This window comes from Equus asinus, chromosome 1 (genome assembly GCF_041296235.1).
Source record: "Equus asinus isolate D_3611 breed Donkey chromosome 1, EquAss-T2T_v2, whole genome shotgun sequence".
NCBI classification, from domain to species: Eukaryota; Metazoa; Chordata; class Mammalia; order Perissodactyla; family Equidae; genus Equus; species Equus asinus.
Genome location: NC_091790.1, coordinates 152,421,406 through 152,441,626, shown reverse-complemented (window position 1 = coordinate 152,441,626; position 20,221 = coordinate 152,421,406). Strand labels below are relative to the sequence as shown.

Genomic DNA, 20,221 nt, shown 5'->3' with positions numbered 1-20,221 from the left:
TTCACATTGATTTAGTGATGTTTTAAAAATATTATCAAGTTCTATATACCTTTTAACAGAATTTGTCTATAGATATATGAAATCTCTAGGGAAAAATAAGCATTTTTATATTAAATTATATTTCTCCCAAAACTTTAAGAAAATAAAGTTCTTGTAGGTGACAGTTCAGTAGTCTTTGAGGCAAACTAAATTTTGCTCTTTCTCCCAATAAATAACTATTTGGTTTACAATTGCGGTGGTTAAGTTCTAGTAAGGGGCACATATATTTCCTATGCCCTCAATAGTGATATATTTTAGTTTATTATCACAATTAAATGTTGTAATAGTAATGAGTAGAGAGCAGTTTCAACTTTGTAAATACTTTGGCAACAGAACATTATATATTCTTCAGTTGCATACTTTGTAGAAAGCATATGATATAATTTATTTAGTATACGGTATAATTATTAAATGTGAACATACTTTGGTTAGTGACATGTTCACTTGAATGTTTTGATATGTATACCTGGGAAAATCAGCATCAGTGAAGTGTTCCATTCTTAAAATTCCACTTGTTTTGCAGAGAAAATTTTAGTTTCAAAAGAGGGGTATAATAGTGAGCCCTGTTGTTGAGAAATGGTATTCATGTCTGTGAAGTGGTTTTGGAGCTACTTTTATTATTTTATACTTCAAAAGCGGTAGCAGAGTTTTTTTTACTTCATTTTTAAAGTAAACTTCTCATTTTGGAATGATTTTAGATTTACAGAAAAGTTGTAAAAATAGTACAGTGAGTTCCAGTAGTTTTCCCTATTGTTAACATCTTATATTATGATGCTATATTTGTCAAACCTAAGAAATCAATATTGGTATATGATATTTTTATTTTATTTTATTTTTATTTTTGTTTTATTTTTTTAAAGATTGGCACCTGAGCTAACAACTGTTGCCAATCCTTTTTTTTCTTTTCCTGCTTTTTTACTCCCCAGATCCCCCCAGTACATAGTTGTATATTTTAGTTGTGGGTCCTTCTAGTTGTGGCATGTGGGACGCCGCCTCACCGTGGCCTAATGAGAGGTGCCATGTCTGAGACCAGGATGCGAACTGGCGAAACCCCGGGCCACCGAAGCAGAGCACGCAAACTTAACCACTTGGCCACGGGGCTGCCCCGATATTTTTAAATAAAGAATTCAAGGCAATAAATGTTGTAGCTTAGAAAATTGCTGACCTGTTTTTGGTCAGCTTCTTACTGTCAGCTTGCCTATGCAGAGCCGATGTACTAAATTAGTAAGTTATGTAAAAAAGCTATTCCTCAGGGATGTATTTAAAACATAGTTTCTTAGAATGAAAAGCTTTTATTTCTTTCGTAGTTAATTAAAAATCTAAGAAAACATAGTTCAGTTTTCATTTTTATTTCATGTATGGAAACATCAGATGAAATTTTGAATTTGAATGGTTGTTTTGTTTAAGTAAGATTATAAGGAGTTTCATAAAAAAGGAAACTATTCTTTATTTAGAATGTATTTTTCACTCTATGTAGGGTTGCCAGATAAAATACAGGATACACAAATTTCAATTTTAGATAAATAAACAATTTTTTAGTATAAGTATGCCCTATGCAATAATTGGGACATAACTTATACCAAACATGATTTGTTGGGGTTTTTTTTGAAATTCAAATTTGGCTATCCTGATTTTTCATTTTTCAAATGAAATTCATGTATCAATACAGACAAAGCTAAAAAAAGGCATTATAAAAACAAAGTAATTCGTACCTTTTCACAAAAATGCTAAGAGTAACATTCTGTGCTATTTTAAAAGGGAAATGCAGGCCATAATTACGTTAGGATTTACGTGGTACCTGCAAAGTGAAAATATAAAATTGATTTTCTTATTACTCTTTTGTATTTATTTTTCAGCTCCTTTGGCTTCGTTCTGGGCTATCCTTACACATTTGGAATACTAGTACCACTCTGCCCTACTAAGAAACTGCATTTACCTAGCTTTTAAGAAAGTAATATTATACTGATGTTTGCCGGTCAGCATCTCCACACGTCTTTCTAGTATTAATGCTGTAAAAAAAAGAGGTATCCTAAAAAAAAAACCACCCTAATTTCTATTCATTAGATTCACACAGTAGAGACCCTATACTGAAGTTTTGCTCCTGTGAATTCCATTCCTCTGGTACTTTACACCCATCCCCCAGTTTAAGGGCTCTTAAACTGGACACACATGGATTTCTGTATTTCTAGAAGTCATGTGTAAGTGTAGCAGCAGTAATGCATATAAAATTTACTTGGTAGGTATTTCTGAAATTATAATTAAATAATCAGAAGTTAAAGTTCTCTACTCCAGAAGAGTTTGTTTTTCATTCTGTGGAAGTACTGCTATAAGAAATAGAAGTACTATCCACTATTTATTCATGACATTTTCTCAACAAGCAATCCATTGTCTTACTGTAACAGTTTTCTTTCTTGTGGTTCATTTATGCTATTAATTTAATTTTTCTAACAATTTCCTCTCTCTTCGTAATTACTGTTTGTGATTATCCCCAGAAATAATGAGTTAAATTCTGTGTAGCTTATACACAATATACGCTAATAAGGGGTAAGGGAGAGAATGAACCTGGCACCCAAGGTTTATCCATCTTGCCTTCACACAGCTCAAACAGTAAATAAAAACAATATTAACAGGCCATGTATGCCAATCAGATAAATCATTAAGAACAATACCGGCAATCTTTTATCATAAACAGGGAATTTACCAAGGACCCAGTTTAAAAGATAGCCACCCCATAGAGTCTGCTTTCATCAGGCAATTCAGCTATTACTGTGGGGGTTCAGAAGAAACTGGTGAGTGGGAAGTTTGGAAAATTTATTTTGGAGTCTGACTTAGTGGTAGCACTCCTTGGAAAATTAAATTGTAAACAGGTTCCTACAAACTGCCCTACTCTTTTTCTTTCCCCAAGACTTTCCATTTCAATAGAAGTTTTAAACTTGATTTTTCAGAGACAATTATATGTTCACTGAAGATATTCTAGAAAGGACAAGAAATTGTGAAGAAGCAGAGGAAACAAATTACTTTAACTCTAATTCTGAGATACAATTATGTCTTACAATCTTTTTTCTATGTGATTTTTTTCTTACATAGACGTACAAGAGTGTAACCTGCCTTTTTTCTCCCATTAATATTAAAACAAATTTCCCTTACTATTAAAAATTCTCTACAAACATAATTTTAAATTGTTATAAACTGGTGTATGGAACTCATATATAAAAATTTTACCTATTTCCCTAATACTGGGCATTTAGTTGTTTCCAAATGATTGAACATCCTCACAGATGACTTTTTGTTCTAATTTCTGGTTATTTCCTTAGGATACTAGAAGAGAAAGGAATTCTTGAGGGATAAGAACACTTTAAAGGCTCTAGATAGAGATTATCAGATTACTGTCCCGGTAGTACATAGCAGTTTATGTTCTACAAAACAGCAGTTGAGAGAACCAGCCTTAAGTGCACTGAATTCTCAATCTTTGTTCATTTAATAAGGAAGAAATGAATCTCATTATTGCTTTAAGTTGCAAAGTTCAGATTCTTAAACTTTTTTTCCATATGTTTGCCATATTTATTTCCTCTTTTGTGAATTGTCCTTCCATGGTTATACCGTTTTCTGAATGAGAGTCCAGATTGCACTTGATTCCACTTGATCGCAAAATGAAGCAGATGATCTGGGCCAATGGAGAACATTCTGAGGAAGAAAGTGCTGACTCTGGAAGCAGAAACTCCCTTCAAGTCTTTGTACCATACCGCTCCCTTAAACTAGGACCTGAAAATCGGTTTCTTCTTATTAGTACTAGATTAATTACGGTAACCGGGCAGAATGGAACCTTACTTATGCTTTCATTTTACAAAAGAATTTTGGGAAAACAACCAGTGTTTCCCAACTAACATTGGACACTGTTTTGCACTGTCACATGGTACTAAAATATAGATTCAATTGAATATGTTAGTTGTAACTGGTTGACAAGTAAAAAAAGATTCAGTCAATGAGTCGATAGGATACCAAAAAAAAAAAAATTTAAGATTTTTATAGTTTACTTTATTAACTGAATTAGCTAGATGTTTTGGCCGCTCGTTGTATGAAGCCACAAAATTGACTTTTAAAGAGAGTTCATTCATTCATTGCCACCACAGAGAATGAGTCTGATTTGAATCAGCTGTTATAACTGGATAAAAAGATCTGTTTTAAAATTTTGATATATTATGGCCATTAGAGAAATAGTGTGCAAGACTAAAGTCAGTCTACTTAATCACTAATGAATTAGACGTTTTTAAAGTTTCTTACATAATTTAGGTAATTAAAAAAGTTATTCTTTAGCAAGCTTGAAGTTTTGTAATACCTAGGTGACATACTTATTAGCACTTGAAAGAAATACTTAAATACAACCTAAAGAGTCTTAAACTCTTGAGTTGTTGGGAGGAAGGAAGGGAAGAGGATGGTGAGTAGATTGGACACACATCATATCTCTAACATAACCTCAGCTTGTAGTAGAGACAACAGTTTAGCTTACAGTGATATTTTAAATGATAAATTGCTTTTGTTAAAAAATTTAAAGAATCAAATCAACAAATACTGAATGGCCACCGTGGGTTCAGTACTTTGGGTTAAAAATAAGCCTTGGTCATGATCATGAATCACAGTAATAATTTGAGAAACTTACTTATAATTGTAAAACAAAAGTAAAATACTTCTTGCGTTCTTTCTTGAAGGAAAAAATTATCACTTGAAAAAAATAAAAATCACCCCTTCATCCTGCCCTTATGACTCTAAAATCAACTATTAAAAATTTAACAATATGTAGGCATTATAGTGTTATAATTTTAAAATGCTCAAAATTTGTTAAAATAACTTAAACCTTGCTCTATGAGTGTATATGTATTTACCCAGGTTTAAGCCCAATTTGTTTTTATCTAAAGTTGTTACAAGGGGACAGAGATTAATTTAGTTTGTCCTCTAAATAAAATTACTTGATTATTAAGTAAACTTAGATATCCTATTTTGTATAACAAACTAAGAGAGCTCACTGATGGTGGTAAATAGACTCTTAGAAAAGTAACAGCTCTTTCTTTTTTTAACTATATACAGGAAATTCTGAACACACTGAAACTGGAAAAAGACCAAAAAAATGGAGACAAGAACCTATGGCTTTTTAAAACTACACTGCAACAGAGAAAATAGATTAAAACTAAAATTAAAAGTCCTATAGGACTTCATTAATTGTTCTATCCATGCTCAGTTTACAACTTTTATCCATGAATTCTGTATGTAAATAACTGGTTTTGGAGATGGTTTTTTATTTTGTGTGGAACAATCCTTCTCAACCTGTTTTTTGGTTAACAAACCCCCTTAAGATTCTGATGCAGCCTATGGCTCTTATCTTAAAAATATGCTCATCTCAGCACTGCTCTGATGCCTCTAAATGGACCCTAGATTTAGAGCTGAAGGTGTGCTATTGAGTCCTTGGTGTGTATGCTCCACTAAAATGTTACATGTTTTAGAAGAATTTTACTTGAGTAAATTAAAGATAGTGTCTTTTGTCTTTGGCCTTATAATCTACCTTGATAAAAATTAACATGGAGAAAAGAAGATGGGTTAACTCTTGTCTGACAGATTGTGGAGTTTCTGTGAAGATTCCAATTTTTACTGCAAGACCAACTTGAAATACATAACAGAAAAAACCACAAGGTTGTCCCACACATTTCAGAAGTGTGTGGTCAAAATTTTGTGATGTTTGTACTTCTCTTGCTTGTTCCCTATAGGCTAGGTTTGTGATATAATTTATCCCAAATGTTTTAATTTTGTCTACATTAATGTCATAAGGCCTTCTGCCAATATAGAAATGTGTAGAATTTTATAGTCTATCGTTAAACACCCCAATTTTAAAATAATTTCATTACTTGAGGCAGTATTTATTTTATAATATTTGGAGAGCCATTTGTATGAATAGGAGCCTTAGTATTGTTAAGCAAACCTGAACCACTTTTGATGACTCCACCTTAGCTAACACTTTACTCAATGCATTTGTTACTACCTTTTATCGGTTACAACATTGTAAATCTGTTTTGGTTTTTGCATGATACAGCTATTACGATCTTTCTATCTTAACCAAACAGAGGAATGATGCATCGGCAAGTGGGCTGCAAATGGAACAAAAGAGTTATGATAAACACCCTGAAAATAAAGATAGCAGGAATGATTCAACAATGGGAGACAATGTATGTAGATACCAGCGTCTAATCTTTCCCTGTGAGTGTGTGTATCCGAAGGTAGGGAAGACTGAAGAATTGTGGTGAAAATGTGCTATTGCTGAAGCAGCCGTATTTCTAACCCTTCCAAGTTATAATTGTGTCGTGTACCAGAATTTTTTCAGACTGTAGATGGGCAGAAAAAATCCAGTTTCACACCAGAATGTTAACCAAAGAGGAACCAGGAAGCTTTGTATTTTTGTACTGTAATGAGGAGGCAAACAGCAAGTTGTTTTCTACATGAACAACTCAAAAGTACCTTACCATTTCCAGGTCCACCTCAGAGGGACAATGACTTAGCTGAGTGTGGGCTATAGAGTCGGATTTTCTGGGTTGAATACTCATTCTAACACTTCCTTAGTGTTTGACCTCAAGAAGCTTCCTTAACTATTGTGTGCTTCAGTCTTCCCACTTGGTAAAATTTGAATAATAATAGAATGTATCTTTTGTAGATTAGTTAATGCTTATAAGCCTCAATCACAGTGCCTGATAGATAAGTGCTCAATGAATGTGAACTTATTTTTAGTAGTTTTAGCTTATTTTATATTATTGATATTATTATTGCTACTACAAACGCCAGGAACACTCCATTTTATAATGAAAGACTTCTATCTTCTCTTTATTACTTTGGAGGTTTTCTCCTTTCTCCATGCTGGGGAGCCCTGTTGACCTTGCTCTTATTTTCGATGACCCCCTCTTGCTCCTACTTTCCTTTGGTGTCCTGTACATACCATCCTGTGAGGGCCAGGTCTCTTCTTTTTGTCTAATATGTTGCTCATTAACCCCTCTTCTCAGGGGACTTAGCTCTAGCAAACTGGAGACTAAAGGAATTTATGAAATGAATGTAGGGCAAAGGTATAATTCTGCCTAAATTGAAGCCATGGGACTAGGAATTTGAATTTAAATTTGCACCTCTTTTCTTAGATTTTCTGAGGATTTGATGGTGGAATATGTTTTCCTTCCAAACCTAAGCTGATTGCTAGAGTACATTACATTCTTTATTGTTTGAGTGTTTTCAAATAGTTTTTTTATTCTTTCTCTAGTTCCTTCTTTCTCTTTCTTTTTTGCTTCACAATTTTCCAGAATGTTCTGGTAATTTAACAACTTCAACCCTATTCCTAGAATCTCTTCTTGACTTTCAACTGGGCAGAAAGTATTTTAGCCATGTATTATATTACTGTGATAGTAAAGTTGATGATCAAACAAAATATCTCCATTCAATGGCAAATTTTATTTGGCTTATAAAGAATAGTATTCCGTCATTTACATCTACGAAAACACAGGTTGGTGTACTACACCATTATTTCCTTCAGTCTAATCATGCAGTAGTGATTACATTCATTTATAGTTTTTCACACCTAGTTGTCTAAACTTTTGCCTTTTTGAAATCTCAGTAAACTAATTAAGCATATCCTGAAACAGTTTAAAATGAGAAACATTTTAGTCAGATTAAACTGAACCTTGATAATTAAGTATAAATCCTTGATAATTAAGTATAAATCATTAAGAAAACAAGCCCAACAAACTCAATTACATTAGTGATCCTTTTCAGCGTATTTCCATAGACATTATAATCACAGATATTATACTTTTGTCTAAGAAGTGTGCCTCTTTCAGAAATTTTTTCAGCTTGGAATTCTCATATTTCTGCAATTTTGTTAATGTGAAAAGTATCCCAATCCATAACACTTATAAATGTAAGTAAATATTAAAGGAAAAACAGATGTCATACCTTTGGCTGAATTCAGTCTTGTTCTAGTAGTGCAGATGTAGAGAGCATTTTTAGGGTGTGGCTGGTTAATTTTATTAGACCATGTAACTGCTGCCAAAACTTGGGCTTGAGCCTCACGTTGACCAGATATAGTTAGCAATGAGTGCACTCTCAAATCATTAGCCATTTTCCTGAACAAACTGTGGACAGAAGTCCTTGGTGCTATGATTGAGACTGTAGGCTCTGGAGTTAGACCTAAGAGTTCAGAGTCCAAGCCACAGCAAGTTACTTAATTTCCTTAAGCTTCAGTTTTCTTCTCTTTAAAAAGAGATAAAGATAAATGTCCTTAAAGAGCTGGTGTGAGGACTAAAGAGATAATGTACATAAAGTGCTTATCCCATGCCTATGTGAAAAATTTCACAAAAAATGTGAGCTCTCGTTAGAAGCAGTAGTTTAAAATGGTTTTAGGAAAACTCAAAAGTGTATTGGGTCAGAGGTGTGTGAAAAACTCATATATTCACAGTATTAAAGATACCATTTTTACCTGTTAGCACGTATTTAGTGGAAAGAGAGTAATGTTAAGAAAGTAGAACTTAGTATAAACTTCTATTTAATAAATCTAGTCTCAGGATAAAAGGAATTAGCAGCAATAGCAGAATCCAGTAGCAAAAGTGAAGAGAAAAAGACAAACGCATTCCAAATCCTGCCCTAGCAATGAGGATAGGTAGCATGTTGCAGTGGAAAAAGCACAGGGCTTGGAGGCAAGATATGTGACTTTTTGCTCTTTCATCAACATATAAAGATGTTGGACTGTATGTTTTCAGGGTTCTCTTTGACCTTTTCCTCGGTGTAAATCTGTGAAAAATTGTCTTGTCTTCTCCATGGAATAAAAGTTGAAATAGATAGGCTTTGTAGTAGGCTGAGTAATGGCCGCCCAAAATGTCCTTGTCCTTATTCCTGGAACCTGTGAATATGCTACCTTCCATGTCAAAAGGGACTTTGTAGGTGTGATTAAGAATCTTGAGAAGGTAAGATAATCCTGGATTACCTATGTGGGCCCAATAAAATCACAATGGTCCTCATAAGAGGAAGAGAGGAAGGTGAAAGGCAGAGAGAGACAGATGTGAGGAAGGAAGCAGAGATGAGAGGGATGCAGGCCAAGGAACAGGGGCAGCTTCTAGAAGCTGGAAAAGAACAAGGAATGGATTCGTCTGTAGAGCCTACAAAGATGGATTATTGGTTTTTAGATTTTTTTACCTCAGAACTATAAGATAATAAATTTGTGTTGTTTTAATCCACTAAATTTGTGGTAATTTGTTATAGCAGCAACAGAAAAGTAATGCAGGCTTTATCAGTGTGGTTTTGCTAAAAGGAAGCAAGTTGTATTACTTGAGGTACTATGTAGAGACATTTAGTGATCCATATATTTTTTTATAATTGCAGCTTTCAAATGAGCTTTTTAATTTCTGGTAATTATTACTAATGGAGGGGAATAAATAAAGGCTTGAAAGTTACTGTTCTCCCAAACCTTCTATCCTCATTCTTCTGCTTCCAATTTTCCCAGTTTCCTGCCTTGACTAGTTTTTATGAGTGAGCTTTCCAATTAACCCATGATTCCACTTCACAAACTCTCTTGGAATAAGAGCTCATAACTAAAACAATGAATATACAGGTGGACACGAAAAGGAAATATTTTCATACACTAGGTCATATGCAAAGCACTATCAAGGTACTGTGTGAAGACAATGCATCTTAAATTTACTGATTTGGTGCCCTGAATAATGTGGCATTCATTACTTAAAGTCCATAAGTAAATATCAAGTTGTGACCTATAAACCTAAACATATTATTATTTAATAATTAATTTATAAGAGCTTTAATGACTGATTTAAAATTTAAAAACTAGATTTCAATCTGCTAAAGTACCTTTTCATTTCTTTCTTTCTTTCTTTCTTTTTTGGTGAGGAAGATTGGCCCTGTGCTAATACCTGTTGCCAATCTTCCTCTTTTTGCTTGAGGAAGAGTGGCCCTGAGCTAACATCTGTGCCCAGCTTCCTCTATTTTGTATGTGGGTTGCCGCCACAGCATGGCTTGATGAGCAGTGTAGGTGTGCACCCAGGATTCGAACCTGCAAACCTGGGCCACCAAAGCAGAGCGCACCAAACTTAACCACTATGCCACTGGGCCAGCATCATCCTTCTTTTTCTTTAGGATAAAAACTCAATTCCTTATTTAACTTCTTTTTCAGTTATAGAATACCCTGCTTTAAGAAAAGTATAGGAATTAAGAAGTCAGACATAAAACTGATAAGGATGTGTGTACATGATTGTTCATTTTGAAAAAATTATTACAAGTATTCCTAAAATCCTGAACTCATCAAAGTAAGTAATTCCATAGCTGATTAGAATAATTTTGGGGAGAAGTTGCTTTGATTCCATTAAAACTAGTGATTTAATTAAAATGATATAATTTAAAACCATTATAAGAACATGCAGCAATTTTAAATTTAAATTGTGGCAGTCTCTAAAAGCAGCTGGACTCTACTTACTTTCTGCCTTCATCAATTGATAACTCCACAGATCCTTGTGAACTGTTTTAGACCCCAATTCTCAGCATGGTTGCTTGTTGCAATGAGGGCAGTGACTTTATATAAGAGAATGCTGCCTATGCAGCATCCTTTAGAATCTTTTGAAATAAAATGTGAATAAAAATTAGGAAGGGCTCTTAATTAGAAAGGAAAGTGTTTTACTGACATCTGTAGGCAAGACCACGGGATTGCTGTTGGTCTGTTCCCAGGGAAGTAGGTATTGCAGGTGTCTGTGAATCCAGGGTGGTGGTTACAGGATGGGAACCTGAGGTTCTCCTGCTCTGAGGCTTTAAGCGCATTCATACCATGCTTCCTCTTCCTCCTGTCCATTCACCTCTGGAAAGAGAAACCATCAAGAGCTCTAGAGCAAAGGGGCCACAAGGCTTTCAGCGCCAATGCTTCTAAACAATACATCTGATTCTCAACTCCCCCAAACCTATTTTTATTTTGCATTTAAAAAAAAGTGGTATAATGTACAAATGGCTTTAATTTTTTTCTCAAGATTTCGGATTACTGGCAGAGTGTACTTTAGAGAGGCTGGCTGTAAGTGTCACTGCAAATGGAAAAAAATACAATTAAGAATAGAGATAAAATCACTAGATGAAATCACATATTTAAGTAAATGAAAACATAACACAGTTTACCAATATTGTTATTTACACACAACTTTTAACTCATATATATATTACATTAAAAAAGTACATATAAAATTTAAACAAATTACTTGATTGAATAATAATAAAGGAACTTTTTGCCCATAATAAAAGTAGCTCTTATTTTAAGTAAAGAAGTGTTCATACACAAGAAAGCCTGTGATTTATTCTGCCAAACCCAAAGCTTGGAGTAATGGGGTCTTCAGGATGGATCATGGGAGGTATTTCACTTACTGGTGAAGTGGAAGATAACGACCTAATTCTGCCAGAAATTTTACATTGCAATACTCTCTATCCCCCAACAAAGGGATATAATGGAATTTTGGAAAACCGGGGATATTCATTGAAAGAAACATTGAGAGAGATATTATGAAAGAAATTCCTATCGTCTGGAGAAAAGGACTAGCTCAAAGTACTCTAATATGTGCAACAAAATGCTGGAAGTTCCAAATTAAAATCGTTCTCCCTGCAATGCCACAAGCTCAACTACATCTTACTCTCTGCTAAAATCTTTCAACTTAGTTAACTGGGTAATTTTCCCTCCGGGAATAAATTCTCAATTTTATGGGAGAAGTTCAAAACAGAATTCACTTTGCAGACAACTGCTTTACAAGCAAATGTGCTAGAACGTTTTTATAAAGTGAGGGATACAGGCATTATCTCACTTACATGAGTTTAGCAAATTTTTGTTTCCTCTTAAAAATCTGAAAGGACGATGGTGTGTAAACAGAACATGTGTGTACTTTAATAGCAGGATTCTAGGTATTGATTAATGCAATAAAAGATCAAAACATGCCAAATAATTACCAAGTACTCTTCCTTTACATCAACAGCGTCATTGCACTGACTGTGCATTTACTAATTTAAAATATACATCTTGATTTCTCAGGAGCTCTTGATGAGTTCCCTGTTCTTTTATCTTTCCATTGTGCAGAACCACTATCAAATCTGCGTTTTGTATTGTGGAGAGTCTGTGAGTGACCACCAGGCACGTCCTCCCCTTACGAGCATTATCAAGGGCGTGCTGAACCACCTAGAAGAGAGGAGGACCTGTGATCTCCAGCTTGGGTTAGATGCTAATAAACTTGCCCAAGTCAAATTGATTAAAGTAATCTAATAACATTCTTTGTGTATTTGCTTATCCCCAAGGAAACTGCCCTACTTTGTGAAATATTCACCATATTCAACAGAAATCTAGAAAAAGTAATTATAGACATATTAATTAAGACTTTTAATTGGAAAAGCTTTTGTGACAATGAATAAAAATGACATGGTTGTTTGTATGTAACTGGTTTCAAACTCAAAGCCAGAAAGTAGCATTTCCACACCTAAGTAGAATTGTCTCATTTACTTGCTCTATTTCCTCTCATTGTATTATTACTATTTTTGGGGGTAGAATTTAGCTGTAAAACTGTCCTAGCTAAAACAGCATCTCAGCTACAATGAAGTTATAATGCTATATAGAGGAAATGAGAGTGGAGGGTGAAAAACAATATTTGTTGAATATATAAAATGTTCCAGTGATGGCTATCTCATTTAAATCCCTGAAAAAACCCTGTAAGTTGGGAGGTATTTTAATTTTTTTGATGAGTAAACCAAGATTCAAAAAGTCCAGGTCACATGACCAAGGTCACACACTGCTAGTAACTGATAAATCCAGGATTACAGCCCAGATATGTCTGATTCCAAAAGTCATGTTTTTTTCTTTTATAACACACAGTCTCCTTGGAAATCAAGAATGATAATCAAGGGCCGGCCGGTGGCCGAGTGGGTAAATTTGTGTGCTCCGCCTCGGTGGCCCAGGGTTTCACTGGTTCCAATCCTGGGCGCTGACATGGCACCACTCGTCAGGACATGCCGAGGCGGCGTCCCACACAGCACAACCAGAAGGACCTACAACTAGAATATACAATTATGTACTGGGGAGCTTTGGGGAGAAGAAGAGGAAGAAGAAAAAAACCGATTGGCAACAGATGTTAGCTCAGGTGCCAATCTTTAAAAAAAAAGAATGATAATCATCTACAAATAACAATCATGTAATGGTTACCACATGGGTTCTTAGGATAGACACCTTCTATTAGAATTTTGGGAAGTTACTTGACTTTTCTAAGCCTTGGTGTGCTAATCTGTAAAATTAGCATGATGATAAAATAAGCTAATTCATCAAGTTGCTGTGAGGATTGAGATAATAACATATAATGAACACTTGATAAATACTAAAGATTATCATTCATTCAACCAATGTTCATTTAACAAGTAAGTGCCTACTATGTGCAAGAAACTACTAGGGGACAAGGACATAGCAAAATTAAACATCTGAAGAAGCTTGCAGTGTAGGTCTATTGTCAGACGTCTGTCTGTTTCCTTGTTTTCTTTTCAAATCAAGCTAACAGTCTGTAGAAGGTAGAGTAACTAGCAGGCTGTGACATTACAGTGTAGTTCACTCTTTTATGCATGTAGATTGCCTTACTAATTTATTTGGCATCATTAGAATACTAATAAAATAGGAAAGTTATTTTTCTTGGATTTTTTCTTTCAGTGAAGAAACATTTCAAGAATTCGGCCCCTTTTGATAATAAGGCCAATTCATGTGAGAAAACCTTTCTAGAACGTGAGGTGCCCTGTGTCCCTGCTCTCTCCCACCTCCCCACCAGCCTCTAACCGGTGGTTTTTAAAGGCCAAAACCTTAATTAGAACTGGTGACCCTAGACTACAATTCTCTCCAGGCCTTTCTTTTCTCAAAGTGACCTTGATTTCTTCCACCATACTCCACTCTCGTATTTGATATATTTTGAGATGAAAGAAGAGGATGTTACCTTTTCACTCTCATTATCAAGGGCTGAAGTGGCCTCGTCCAACAATAAAATTTTTGGTTTTCGGAGAAGAGCCCTTGCAATAGCCAGTCTTTGTTTCTGGCCGCCAGAAAGCTGTGTTCCTTTCAGTCCAACTTGTGTGTTGTATTTCTATTACAGGAACATGCAATTAAGAAAGCAAGCCTTGGTTATTTGAATTAGCATGGGAACTGTGGGCGAGAACCATCTAAATATTTCAAATTTTGTTATTCTTGAAAATTTGTGTCCTAATGAGTGCTAAAATCTATTCTTGGGCTTTGTTACAAATAAATGCTAAACCAGCAGTAAACACTACCATCTCATTTACATATCTAATCTGATCACAAACAGCAGACCTTTGCCTTTGTGCTTCTACAAGAGAATTGTTCAAATTAAAGCATAAGAAAAAAAATTATTGGCAAGAAAAATGTTCCCAGTAAACACAAATATTTTTCCATTAAGTTACATTACCTTCTATTTTCAGGTCAAAATGACTTAAAATATCTAAACACAAGGAGATCATTGGGTTCCTTCACTTTACCTCTCTATAAGCTTCTATGGGCACATCTCTCCAAATGCTAGGAGCCATTCTCAACGGTGCAGGTGTCTTCCTGGCAATAAGTCAGGCCAGCATCTTGAGACAGTCTCTCCATCTTTTCAGGCCATAACAGTGATATTTAGCACTTCACAATGTTTTCACAGCTCTCCTACTTAATAATGACCCCTTCTCCAGTGTTTTCCTCAATAGAACGGTAAAGGAAATTTCTCACATATCCTGAAGCCCTCGTAGTCTGCTAAATCACAATTAGTCAGTTCAGTTGGTGCAAGCAGGCTCCCACTTGTTTTCTAAATTGTCCCATTGACTTTGCTTCCCTCCAAGGTTTCACATTACTTTCTATTAGCTGTCACCAGTTGTCTAACAAATACATGCCACTGGCACCCAGATAAGAATGTGTGGATGGATCAACTCCACTGGGAAGGCAACTCCAAGTGTATAACCTTCTAAAAGTGAATCCTATCCTGTATGAGCATCACAGACAAGATGCAGCATATGATTAATATGCTGTTCATTTTGTCGTAGTGCCCTGGAGAAACTTGAATGAATTGCCTTTCCCTCCATATCTGACTGCCTTCAGGAGGTACCATTCGACAGAGGGCGTTGAGAGAGCCTGTGACATAACCTTGTGATAAATGTGCCTACTTCATCTCAAAGTTTATTTTTCAATTTAAAATGCACAGTTGCTTGCTTTATATCAAACAACGGGGGTCTGAATTACTAATGCCCAGTAAAAGTATCTTTTCTAAAGTGAATGCTTGACAAAGAAAACAGACTTTAGCTATCTCCCCTGTGATTTTATCTGGGACTGAAAGCTGGCTGGGCCTCTTCCTCCTAAGATGCACTTTATTAAATTTGGAATCACAGGGCAGGATAATCAAAAAACTATGTCATTCATTTCCACACACTGCAAAGTTCCCATCCAAATTAGAGAATCCAATCTTAAACCAAAACTTGAGAGAGGATTGGGTGGGAATGATAATGGGCTTGTAGCTCTTTCTCCCAGTCTAGCTTAAATTGTACATGGATTCTTCTTGTGAAGCTGAAGAAGATGCAATTCTAACTTATAAATCACCTTGCATTTCTTGGCTTTCTCTGGATTGCAGGAAGATGTCTCAAGAGCGAATTGGATGAAAATTAAATTCAGATGTTTTTGCCCATCATTAAGCAGAATAGATTATAAACGCGAATATACACATTGTCTTAATAGCAACCCAAAAAGATTTTCAGATACTTAAAGTGAAGGTTTTTACTTTTTAATGAAGGATCATGGAGTTCCATCCTTTCCTGTTTAAACTGAAAATATAAGTCAGTTGTCTGGCAAACACCGGGCTGGTGAGTGCCTGGAAATCACCTGTTTTTTGTGACACTCAAGGGGCAACAGTTCCTCAATATGAACCTGAAGCTAAAAGCTAGTTGGGTCCTGGAAGAAACATTGGAGAGTCTAATCCTAAACCAACTGCATTCTGGAAAGTCCCATGGGCCTTGGCGAGGAGTTTCAAGGGTGGTCGAAGTCCTACTCAAGGAGCCATGATGTGGTTTGACTGAGAGCTGCCACTGTATGATATTGTAGGGACTAGGGGGCATCCATACCTGGTGTGTTTCTCAGAGGATCCTTAAGACCAAGATGGTGTTGCTTCGGCTCCTCTCCCATGCTCCAGGCCCATATTTCTAAATGCCTTCAGGTCATCTTCATGGCATATACCATAGACGCATTACCCTTAGGCCACTCCAGATTGACTCCTTGCTATTCACTCTCACAGTTTGAGCTATCAGACAGGTCCATAATCCCTTACCTGAAATCCTTAGGGCTATAGCTGTTCAAGAATCCCTCCCCCATTTTTTTTTTACTTTAGAAGAAAATATACTATAAATTATATATACTATATATTATATATATTTAATATACAACATATTATATATTATTTAACGCCACCAGAAAGGTCTTGGGATGCAACTGGTAATCAAATACGTGAACATTTGTGAAGAAATATTTGATTATTTATTCTAAGTAGGATTAATGAAGATTTCATATAGCCTCACATCATATTGGCCATGAAACAAATTTGCACTAAACATACAAAATTTCTGTGTGTGTGTGGGAGGGGAGGGCATGGAGTTTAAGAGCTTTTGGAAATTGGAAGTGGGGAAAAGGAAATGTAGACCTGCATTTCTCTCATCCAGACTGTTGTAAAGCACCAGGACTTGCCCCTCTAATGCCAGTTGGCTATTGCAACAGAGGCCACAGAACCTCCTGAATGAGCAAATAAAAGGCTGAGCTTCAGTAGCAAGTTTTTTCCTTTAAAAATTTGATCATGTCATTCCTCTGCCCAAAAACATCTAGTGGTTTCCTATTTCCAGTAAGACAGAGTTCAAACTTCTTAGCCTGGTATATCAGAACCTTCACATTTAGTCCCTGCTTATATTTTGGCCTCTTCTTCTCAATTCCCCACTTTATGCTTTATGTTCAGGATTTTAAATTTATTTCCCCCCAAACACCTAAAAACTTTTTACACGTATATGTTTCTGTGTGAGCTTACGTTGTCTTCTAAGAATGGATCTGTCCCTTCTCTGCCTGGTGAACTCCTACTCATTCTTCAAAACCCAGCTCAAAGCAACATCCTCCATTTGGTTTTCTCTGAGCACCTGGAGACTTTGCCATTCCTTCCTTTGTACTCTCATCACATGCTCTGTGTGTCTTTATTACAGCAGGCTGCCAAGTGTATCATACACTTTCTTGCTCACTTTCCAGAGACAATCTTGAGCCAAGTCCTGGCAATTCCACTTCTGCAATCTTTTAAATCGTTTTCTTTGCTTTATTTCACTTTATAATTTGTAATTCATGCCTTTATAACTTAAGCCTGGAAATAGCTCCTGAGTGATCTCCTAAACCTCTGGTCTCTTCCTTTCTCCAAATGGTCATTTACATTGCTGCTAGATTAGTAGTTCCAATGTCCTATTCCAAAATGATATTTTGGCACCAGATTTCTTTGTGGTTCTACATATTTTGGGAGGTAACAGTGATATGAAGATAAACTAAAGTCAAATTCGAAAACACTGAGAAACAAGCTATTCTTTCTTTTAGGAAATAATATCTTGGTTCTCAAAGTTTACAGTAAAAAGTTAGCACACTGAATCTCTACAGTATGTAGTTTTGGGTAAATTTGAGAAATAGTACAATAAAAAGAATGAAAGATAAACAATTTAAGAATAAAGGTCAAATTGTACAAATATAAAATGGATAGCATTTTACCATATGTAAATTTAAGAAAAAAAACTATCAGAGTTAAGTGGATAATAATCTGACCACGAATCAACAGTGTGGTGAATGCCTTGGTTAAAAAAGGGAATTACCATTGAAAGACACTTACAGGGTCACAATATTTATAAAAAATATGTTAATCCTTCCATTATAGTTAGTAATGCAGAACCTTACTGGAGTGAGGGAAATTGTATTAATGGTCTGCTCCTGGTTGTAGGCCTTGTTTAGTATGGAGGGGATGGTGAGGGAAGATCTAGTAGTATAAAAGAGAGTAGGTGACCATTATCCTCCCCCAAAGAAGAGGGTATTAGAATAGTTGTTTGATATAATGATTATTAAATTTTGGCATTTCCTTTTAAAGTGAGATATAAAATGACATTATAAAATTTGTTTCTAGGGCCAGCCCCATGGCCAAGTGGTTAAGTTCACACTCTGCTTCAGCGGCCCAAGGTTTTGCTGGTTCAGATCCTGGGCACAGAACTAGCATTGCTCATCAAGCCATGCTGAGGGGGTGTCCCATACAGCACAACTAGAAGGACCTACAACTAGAATATACAACTAGGTACTGGGGGGCTCTGGGGAGAAGAAGGGAAAAATAAAATAAGATTGGCAATAGATGTTAGCTCAGGACGATTCTTAAAAAAAGAAATTTGTTTCTAATTAAGAGTATCTATATTTTAATTTTACTTTGTGTGAGAGTGTATGTAGGTATATATAAACACTCAGGTGTTGCAAGCACTGTAAGTTATGATTACCCATCTCTGAGCGCTAATTCCAGATTTGTTTCAATGCTTGCTATGCCAAAGACTTCTCTACGGTTAGCCAAGGTTTTTAACTTTTCTGAGATTTCGCATGAGCTGTCACAGTCAATACAGAGAGGTGACAAAAATGGCAGGCACAGACCTAACCCTCTAGTGGGGAGAGGAGACACTAACAGGTCAATAAGCACTCAGGATAATTTCATACCGTGATAAATGTCCTGAAGACTATGTGATAGGTGACAGGCATGGTTGGGACTCTAAGGTGGCCAGGGAAGGCCTTTGCAAAGGTGATATTTTAAGGAGGTTGAAAGTTAAGGAGCTGGCTCTTCAAAGAGCCAAAGGAAGCGAGGTCCCAGCTGAAGAAACAGCAAGTGTAAATGTCCTGAGGTAGGGAAGAACTTGGCATGTTCAGGAATCAGAAAAAAGGCCAGCATGGTTAGAGAAGAGTGAGCATATGGTGAGGAGTGAGTAGAGAGGCAAGCAGGGCCAGATTACAGAAGGCCTTACCAGCCACATAAGGTGTTTGGACTTTATTCTAAGTGCAAAGGGATGCCATTAGGAAGTTTTAGCAGGGAGGGATCTGGTCTAATTTATGTTTTTACCTTTAAAAAGAAAGAGATCCTTTCTCTCTAGTTGCTGTGAAGAAGAAGAATTATAAAAGGGCAAGAGTGAAAGCAGGAAGACAAATTAAGAAGCTGCTGGAGTTGTCCAGAGGGGAATGATGGTGGTGTAGACATGAGTAGAGTGTAAATGGATAGAAGGTGAAGAATCGAAAAATGAAAATTAAATCAGTGAATGTTAATACAGTTTGGTCTTGGAAAAAACAGTCACACAAAATTCTCAAACTTTGCTTTTTACATCTAACTACATTAGATGCTGGCAATAAATAAACTGTATAATCAACCCTTAGGCCCAGTAAATTACTTGGGCTTACTTGGCAGCTTTGTAGTTCAAGATTTCAGATATTTTCTTACCTCAGGGAGACCCTCAATAAAAGAATGGATATTTGCTGCATTTGCTACTTCTTTTATCTCATCTAATGGCACAACACGGCTGTTATCACCATAGGCAATGTTCTCGGCAATGCTACAGTTGAAGAGCACAGGCTCTTGAGAAACAATTGCTATTTGGGAACGGAGCCATTGTATGTTCAATTCCTTTGCATCCACACCATCAAAAAGCTGCCAAAAGCATAATGGAGAATGGTATGTGAAGATCCAACAACAGTATCATGTTACAGTTCACTGTATTCAAACATACACAAATCAAAACAAGATTAGGAATTCAAGCTATTTCATGGTATAATGTTACCCAAGGAAGGCTCATAAATCATATGCTGTATAGAAGCAGACTGCACATAACTGACTAACATGCCGACTCCTAAACTTACTTGACATTTCTAGGAATGACCACATATTCTAGAGACCTGCCCAAAGTCTAAAGTCTGGCGCTCTGTACTGAAGTCAGATGGAAAATGAACAACTTCCACTGTAACAGGATCCCACTTTATTAAAGCCCAGTGAGAGAGTAGACGTAGACTGATACAGTAGTTCACATGTAGAAATATGTTATTTTGTAC

The 20,221-nt window shown here is 35.9% G+C and overlaps 1 protein-coding gene across 1 annotated transcript in view; it reads right to left on the bottom strand.

The window, feature by feature from the left end:
- Window positions 1-7,520: 7,520 nt before the first annotated feature.
- Window positions 7,521-20,221, bottom strand: part of ABCB5 (ATP binding cassette subfamily B member 5) — a 116,532-nt gene continuing 103,831 nt past the window's right edge. Inside the window, exons 25-28 of the mRNA XM_014830636.3 lie at window positions 19,617-19,823; window positions 14,049-14,195; window positions 12,040-12,265; window positions 7,521-11,132 (exon numbers count right to left, since the gene is read on the bottom strand). Coding sequence (XP_014686122.1) covers window positions 12,068-12,265; window positions 14,049-14,195; window positions 19,617-19,823 — 552 coding nt within the window. The 3' untranslated portion in view covers window positions 7,521-11,132; window positions 12,040-12,067. The remainder of the gene's footprint in view (window positions 11,133-12,039; window positions 12,266-14,048; window positions 14,196-19,616; window positions 19,824-20,221) is intronic.